Source organism: Gambusia affinis, linkage group LG19 (genome assembly GCF_019740435.1).
Source record: "Gambusia affinis linkage group LG19, SWU_Gaff_1.0, whole genome shotgun sequence".
Classification (NCBI taxonomy): Eukaryota; Metazoa; Chordata; class Actinopteri; order Cyprinodontiformes; family Poeciliidae; genus Gambusia; species Gambusia affinis.
Window position 1 is genome coordinate 9,376,941 of NC_057886.1, and position 8,624 is coordinate 9,385,564.

At 38.3% G+C, this 8,624-nt stretch overlaps 1 protein-coding gene across 1 annotated transcript; it reads left to right on the plus strand.

Moving 5' to 3' along the window:
• Positions 1-1,159: 1,159 nt before the first annotated feature.
• LOC122821960 (Na(+)/H(+) exchange regulatory cofactor NHE-RF1-like) lies at positions 1,160-8,415 on the plus strand. The gene is made up of 5 exons (XM_044100293.1): positions 1,160-1,176; positions 2,284-2,471; positions 4,832-4,875; positions 6,445-6,564; positions 6,672-8,415. The coding sequence occupies exons 1-5, from the start codon at positions 1,160-1,162 to the stop codon at positions 6,807-6,809; spliced, it is 507 nt and encodes a 168-aa protein (XP_043956228.1). The 3' UTR covers positions 6,810-8,415.
• The last annotated feature ends 209 nt before the right edge of the window (positions 8,416-8,624 follow it).

The window sequence follows — 8,624 nt, forward strand, 5'->3', positions numbered from 1 at the left end:
AGCTTATTTTTTAAAAAAAAGTTAATTTGGAAATTTGAATGGGGCTTGCCAATATTGAGTCTAATGTGAAGCAGTGAGACAGAGGCTAGTCTGCCTCAGTCACTGTTCAAAATGGGGGAAAAACATAAGAATATGCATTTAAAAGGGGCGTAAACAAGTGAAATCACATTTATAACACCCTGTATAAAGACACACTTCCTCCTTGTAAAATTAGATTTAGTCACAATCGGCAAAATGATTTCCAGTTTCTAAATGTTGTGGCTTCTATTTAAAGTCTTTCTTCAAATTCCAGAGTTCACAAATTTACTAAGCCTTTAAAAACGTGTTAAAGCCCAGTGTGGCAATATATTTGTTTTTATGGACATAAATAGATAAATCAGACAAGATATTAGAGAAAAGTGTGTTCTTCATCCCATGGGAGCAATTTTTAAAAAGTGCCACATTCATTTGTTGTGTGTCGTAGAGAGGAACAAGTTTAGGTCTAAAAGATAAACAAAAAGCAGAAGACCATGTAAAGATGCTGATTGATGCTGGCAATAGAGTGCATGATCCACAGTGAAATAAGTCCTGTGTGAGCATGGACTGAAAGGCCACTCAGAACCGAAGAATCCATTATTAAAAAGATTGTCACTCCACGACAATGGAGTGACAATCTGTTCTGATCAAATTAAAGTGTTTTAGTGGCAGATGTTGAAGCTTAAAGTAACCATGTTAAGAGCAATCTTTGCTAAACCCTAATCTCAGCCCCATTGGAAATATTTGCTGTGAAATATTTGTAAAGCAGAGTGAGAAATGCAGCCTAAAAAACTTTCCCAGTTCCACCAGTTCTGTCAGGAGGAATGGGCCTACATTTCTGCAAACTGGTTTGAGAAATATGGGGGAGGATTCCCAAAATGTTTCTTATCCAGGAACAATTTGACCAAATACCGTTTGTAAACTTCCAAAATTTTACAAAAGGAAAAAGCAATAAAGGTTTCTCTTGACGTTAAACAAAGAAACAATTCAGGTAATCTTAACTGACCAAAGTGAGCGAATGTTTAGTCTGATTGAATGTCAGCCGATGAACATGAAAATAATATTTTCGGTGTAGATGTTAGGGTAATATCTACCGTCAGAGTGATAATGTACAAGTTTTAGACAACTGGAGGCGTGACAGCCGATGCTGGGCGAGGGGAGGTCAGAATAAAACACACTGTTAGAGAACTGCCAAAACCTCCTCAGGGTGTTTTCAGTGTTTCTTAGACCAGGGCCAATAAATGCGGCTCTGTGGATGTGGTTTGCAGAAATTTGCATGTACAAGTCGATCTATGACTAAGAGACATATCCAACCTCAGTTGGATATTTCTAGCTAGTTTCTACTAACTAGAAATATAATTTTAAAACTGCATCTGCAGATATAATGGAACAATACATTTTCCAAATCTAAGCTAATGAGCTGCTCAGCGTCAGAATCATATGAAACTTTGCCAAATATAAGGCGAGGTTAAAATACTTGGAACCTGGCAGGTCTGTGGACGCTGAGAATCCGGAGTCAGACTAATAAACAGTGACTGTAATGGAAATGTAAAAAAAACCAAAACACCTTCCTTTACGTCGTGCCTAAGAAACGTCCAGGCAAAGCAACATAGAAGCCGAATTTCATAACAATCTGCAATACTTAAGGTGGAGCAAAGTGTGGTGCGCTCCTCTTTGCAAAAAATAAATAAATAAGCAGCAGTACAATAAAAGGTAATGAAAGGAAGAAGAGAGGGATTAAGTGGACTGCAGGATGTGCTTCAGTCTTGAGTTGGGTCTCCACTCCCTGAGAGGGCCCCAGACAGCCACACCACCCACTGAGGATGGAGCGGACAGCCATTGTTGCTGCTGCTATTGTCCAGCTTCCTCTGTAGGACTGGGCTTAAGTCTTGGAGGTCCACCCAGTGACCTAAACACATTCACACACGCACGCACACACCCACCCACACACACATACACACACACACACACACACGGCCTGAGACATTTCTCACATGCTTTCCTATGGAGATTTAAACAGAAAAAATAATCATCTGATCTGGATTGTGCTGTTCTTAAGGGACGATAGTCTCTGAAAAGAGTGTGAATACATGGAAGAATGTGGACTATTTTTGTGTGTGTGGGTGTGTGTGTGTGTGTGTGTGTGTGGACACAGGACTTCCTGTTTGGTACTGTTGATAAACTACATGCCAGCAAACATACAGAAAAAATAACAATAATAATAAAAAATAAAAAACGTAGTTATTTCTGAACTGTGTCTGGTTAAAGTAAAAAGATCAAAAACTCTTTTCATCTTCTTCAGGTGAACAGTGTCTCTGTGGAGGGGAAGACGCATTCAGAGGTGGTCGGCGCCATTAAAGCGGGCGGAGACGTGACCCGGCTGCTGGTGGTGGACCCCGACACCGACGCCTTCTTCAAGAGATGCAGGGTGACTCCCACCTCTGAGCACTTAACTGGTGAGAAGACTCCTTCACCACCACCACCCTACTCACATCAGCCGCAATTGTGAGGCAGTGATTGATTGAATGACCGCAATTATCTCATAATGTTTCTCTCTGGGTTCATTGTCAGTCACCGGCTGTATTTATAGCCACTTCGCTGCCTCTTCTCTTGTTCCTTGGCTCCCTTCTGCTATATTTTTCTCTTTGTTTTTTTCTTTTCTCTAAAAGCCGTCCCCTCTCTCTCTTTTGTTTTTGTTGAGGATCACAGACACTAAGCCACTTCCTGCCCGAACCACCAAATGTTGTTGCCCAGCAGGGAAAGTGAATCCTTTCAGCATAAATACATCAGAACAGACGGATCAGAGACTAGCCAGGTTTTTTACGTTTGAGGGCAACGAGATTTTCTGAAATTGAGCCTAACAGTGCAAATAAATACCAGAAATACATATATACATAAAAACTACATTTGTATAACCTTACAGCATTTTCTCAAATGTGATTATTTTAATCTGAGTATGTGTCTCAGAGTGCAGGTGAAGTTCCCAAGCTACTTAAATTTCCTTTGCACTTTTTATCTCAAGAAGTTTGTTTCAAGTTGGGGGTTTTTCTAATAAAGCCACTAGAGGGAGCTCTAGTAAAGTTATTGTTTCTGATGTAAAAGCCTCTCCCAGAAAACACAAGATTGCTCCTCAGACACTGAACATGTGTGAGGCCTTCAGTTTTTATTAATGACCTTGAGAACCATTTTGCCAAAAGATTACTTTTATAAGCATGAACGTCTTTGCACCCAGGCAGAGATGTTGAAATGAAAAAGGAACTCTGTGTCTCAACTCAAGGTTTTTATTTTGCGTCCTAAACAAGTTGTCATTTTTATATTAAGCAATTAAAGTTACTTGGTCCAGTGGTTCTTTAGTCAATGTTAAGCCAGGTAAAGCTAGTCGGCGGAATAACTGCATAGTTTGAGGAGTTTGAGCCTCAGCTAAGCCTCTTGAGACTTTAAGGATTAATATTTAGACCCGGCAGGTTCCCTTTAATGTTTTTCTGTGTTTGTGTGTCTACTTTTATTGGCCAAAGTAAGACAAATTCTACAAACTATGGGATATTTTACCACAGAAGCACAATATTGTGCAGACTTAGTTTTGTACACATGTTGTGGGGTTTCCTGCACATTTTAGATGTAGGGCACCTGAATAAAGTGAATTATTTGTTGTCAGACCTCTGCAAAGCTAAAGTGACATCCTGAGGAAATAGTTTGTCTGTCTGAATGAGGTGTGTTGAAGCAAGGACACATCGTAATGCCTTGGGGACTGGAGCTGTAACCTAAAACTAAAAAAGTGTCTGATTTTTATGCCAAGTTTCCATTTTAAATCAATTTTGTTGTGTTTAAATATTTTGGAATTGAGATTTGGATGGTCTACTTTTTGGCCCATGTCATGTTTTTCTGGCTGTTTATTGTTAAACTCATGAACCTTCAGGCTGTCAAAGATGCAATTTTAGTGGTGCTGTGCAGTGACAATAAAGTTATGCAACACTGCCCCTCCTTCACCTATTGCTGCAAACTGATGGCTGAAAAAAGATTACGGTAACTAGCCTGTTAGGGAATATTTTAGGTTCTGTAATAAGAGTGCCTCCTATCACTCTCATTAAGGCAATGCTGTGCAAAAAGTTATGAGCTGCCTAGAAGCTGGTCTGTCAAGCAGCCATTAGCAGCTTTACTATCGGAGCAGATAGCCCCACTAATTACCCAGGTTGTTAGATTTATTCTACTCAAAGTGCAGAACAGTAAGAAGATGTTAGTTTCAAACAAATTAAAAAAAAAAATAATTTAATCACTTCACTTCTACAGATCCATGTCTACTTTCTATATTTCCGTGACGGATTATATTGCTCGGTCCAGAATTAGAAATGATATCCCTCTTTGTAGGGGAAAGATTTCAGCGAGGTGTTTCCCAGGTAACTTCCAGCTCTCCGCACGCTGCCCACTCTCACTCAGAAAACCGACACACACTGCTGCACGTCTCCAAGCAGCCTTCGCTGCGCAGCACTCTGTTTGGTTTCCACAAAGTCCGGTACAAGACGGCACTCATGTTAGGGCTACGTTGAGGCTTGTTTGAGCCTCAACTGAGTTACATAGGCAACAAGGATTAGAAGATTTAAATCTAAAATTATTTCTTACTAGTCTTTTATGAGAAGTCATCTATTCAGGCAGTTAAGGAGTTAGGCTACAGCTTCAACTTTTCAGCATGTGGTTCATGAGAAAAGAATTCCTATATGTTTTTGTTTTTTTTATAAAATTGAATTGAATTATTCCAGCTGAGACAGATTGAGACATTTACCTGGCTAACTGCGGTGGCTTACTTTATTTTTTTCTTCAGGTCCACTTCCAGAGCCAGTTGTTAATGGAAAAGCAGAAGAGAAGGTAAGATTAACCAATAATAGACTCATCTTTGAGTTTTCAGAGATTTTTTTTTTTTTTTAACTTTTTTTTTTTATCAGCTGGCTTTGAAACAAAAACTTAGTGTGTGATTTAAACTTTTAAGTGTGCAAAGATGGCCAATCTCCCGCAGAGGCGACTTCCCTCTTCTCTGATCCAGCTTCTTCCTGCCAACAGAAAGAGGACAAGAATAGTTTTCTGCTTCAAGAACTCCTTGAAACCAAGGACGTTCAAAAGCAAAATATAACTTTGTGTTTTTTATTTTTTATTAAAGTGGTGTGCTGCTTTGGAAAATTGAAACACTGATGAATTGACTTATTAATCAAATATGTTTACAGAACAGCCTTTCCTGTTATTGTCTGACAACTCTGGTCTTTATTGTGCAGAGATCTGCTAAAGTCTCCGCCCCACTGGCTCTCCAAAAAGTTTGGATGATTTGTATGCTTCATAGACTATATATGAACAAAATACCTCTTTTTCTGAAATAAGTTTGAACAATGGAACTGGGAACGGTTTTTGTCCAGATTTAACAAGATACTGTATATAAAACCTTTATACAGCAAAGCTGATTTGTTTTGCTCCTGCTTTCGTTTGCAACCTGGGGTGCAGCCAGACTTTGAATCACTGTTTACCTTTCCACTAACTTTCCCAGTTGCCAAACATTTTCCTTGAAATCAGGTATTGCATATACAAACAAAACCTCATAACCTTGGACTTGTGTTTGTTGTTTCAATGTCATTTGCATCAGAAGTGGCAGATATCTAGAGTAGCTCACCTCTGTGTAAATGCACTGTACCGACATGTAAGTGATATTGTTTTAGATGTACCCACAAGGAGAGTTAAGAGAAACTGCTTTGTTTTACGCTGACCAATTTGACTCTGGCTTTGGGCCAGATATGAAGAGTGAAACCTGACCGACACTTCAGGTTACTCAGGAACGTTATGTGCAACAGCAGACATACTTTTTCCGTGCATTGTTGCGTAACGCGCCTTGATGAGCTGCGAAGGGAGGAGATGAACCTGGAGGTCAGGTGAAATGCTGGATGATTGGTGGACAAAAGTGTTTAACCAGTGACACGTTAACAAGTCCAGGACCAATGAGCTGGAAGGGGTTTTGCTGATTGATGCAGCCTCAAATTAACATTCATTTGCAGCTGAAACAAATATTTATTTTCTTTTAATTTTTTTGTTTACCAGCTTTTCATTATTATTTTTTTTATCAAATTCCTACTATTTTTTTCCAAAATAAATTTGAGATTTTTTAATTGTAAAATAATAATAATAATAATAATAATAATATGCTACAAAAGATTTAGAACAAAATTTTTAGATAAGAATGTTTTGCCCTGTTTTTATGGGGGTTTTTTGCTACTTGGCACACTTTATTTTATAAAAGTGAGTCAAGTCTGAATAGTTTTTCAAATCCAACTCTGCCCCCATGTGGCGAGATCAGATACTACAACAAAGCTTGACTTCCTGCTGTCTTGCTTTTAATATTATTGCCTAAAGTCTTTGAATCTTTGAAGGAATGCCGATGAATGTTTGTATGATTAGGTGAATGGCAGAGTACTCACAGAGAGAGAGAGGAACTCGAAGCTCTCAGTCAGTCCTTCTCCGTCCAACGCGTCGTCCAACGCTTCACTCACAACCCCGTCTGCACACACCCCACCTGAGGTATGTCGCAGAAAATAACCAGCCTCCTCGTATATGATTTAGTTCTTAAAGTAGAGCCTTTTTAAACAGGTGAGTTAACTTTTATTTATTTATTTTGTCTTCCTCAGGGTCTGGTCACAAATGCCATCCCAGCTCTCAACCTCACGCTGCAGCAGGTCAAAGAGCTCACCCACCAGAAACGCTCCAACAAGAGAGCACCACCAATGGACTGGACCAAGAAAAACGAGCTCTTCAGCAACCTATAGGACACCTGCGTTCACCCAAAGCCACACTTTTAATTTTAGAAAATCTTTCCTAGAGAGGTCAGAGAGAAGTATTTTATTATGACGATGTTCTAAAGATAAACGCATCATAGAAAGTTAATGCTGTTCTATAAAATATAGCATTCCTCTAGGTATTATTCCTCACGTTATTATAAACCGTATATAATGCTGTTTATTTTTATGTGCTTCTAACCAGAAGAAATAAATATGCCAATGAAACAGAGATTTATATTCTGGTCAGGTTGGAGTAGACAGATTTCTCTTTCTGTTTTGATTTCTGAGTGTGTGTCTGACCAAGTGTGTGTGTTGGGCACATGAGGAAGTGTGAAGGAGTTGCAGCTTTTAACACTGAACTTTTTATTGTCAAAACAACCACATGACTACCGCCTGACAATCAGTCAATTAATATAAAGTTTTTTCTTAGTTACTCCTATGTCTTTCAGTTCTGAAGTGAAAGATGGATTCCCAAAAAAAAAAAATCACTGAAAGAGTTTATTGATTTCCCCTAGAATCTACTTTCTAACTGTGTATCCTTTTTATGCTTAAACCCCATTTGGTATTTTATAAATAATTAAATCACCTCTGTCCAACTTCCACATCCCTACTGAAGAAAAGCACAGCATGATGCTGCCACCATGTTTTCATGCGTTCATTTTCAGCTACGTGTAAAATTCAAAACCTTAGAGAAATGCTCTGTAACACGATACATCATCATTTGTATTGACTCATCTGGAGTCGATAGAAAATCAACATTTTGTATTGCAACTAAAAACAGATATTTTATTTTCACCTGTCTCTCAGGGTTTCCATGGTTTGTCCTTCTTGTCATTTTTGAGTTCATATTTCATTTTAACCAAAATCCCTATTAGATATCCTTAATTATCCAATAAAATAAGCATTGCTGCTTTGTTATAAAATTGTTTTGATGTGGTTCAGCTTTTTTGGGGGGGGACAGCTTAAAACTGGAAATAACTATATTTTAATTTGCATTATTGTTTAATATATGTATGTATATATTTCTTTTATTGTATATGTTTTTAGGCTTATGACTGAAATTCCACTGATTTTTAACCAGCCGTAAACAAATGTGTACTTTACTGAGCGTGTGAGCCATGTTGGAAACCTTTACCGCCCCCTTGTGGCCATCGCTGTAATTGCTTTTGGCTCAAATAAATGCTAGAGGTTTTTGTTTCTTCGGGAGAAAGGAAAATGTGAGGTGTGTGTTAAAAACTGTAAAACTGTGTCATTTCAAACACCATCTGGGCTTTCTGTCGCTCAGTAGATTTCATCAGTAGTAGTAACTGCTGTCGAGAAGCGTGGAGACAAAAACCGAATCGATGGAAAGCTTTTTGTACTTTGTGGAAGCAATAAGGATTTTCAGATCTGTAGTGTGTCTGTCATGATAGCAATATTGTGTTATCTGAGGATAAATAAAAAATATTCTCAAATCTATGTTTTGAGAATTTTCTGGACCCCATAGAGTTTCTTACAGAAGTTTTTAAACTCACACTGTCGCATTACAACACTAAGTGCAGCATATTTATGTTTCACATAACATAAATATTTCCGAATAAAAATCTGAAAAGTGTGACTGTTGTATGTTTGATTAGTAGATGAACTTTTGTGTATTACATTAAAGTTGTGTTTCGCTATCATCTATCTGATATTTGAAAATGCTTCAGTCCCAACCACTGCAGCTCTAGCTTTTTGCTTAGAAAACAAGAAAATCCACAAAGGATTTTCCTGTTGTCAGCTTCATCCATTTTCCCAAGAACTCATAGCGCTGGAAAAAGAAAA

Bases quoted from the DNA above. Each gene is read 5' to 3' on its own strand.
- LOC122821960 (XM_044100293.1), top strand. The intron at 2,472-4,831 runs GTGAGAAGACTC...TTTTTTCTTCAG, and splicing joins CACCTCTGAGCACTTAACTG to GTCCACTTCCAGAGCCAGTT. The intron at 4,876-6,444 runs GTAAGATTAACC...TTGTATGATTAG, and splicing joins ATGGAAAAGCAGAAGAGAAG to GTGAATGGCAGAGTACTCAC.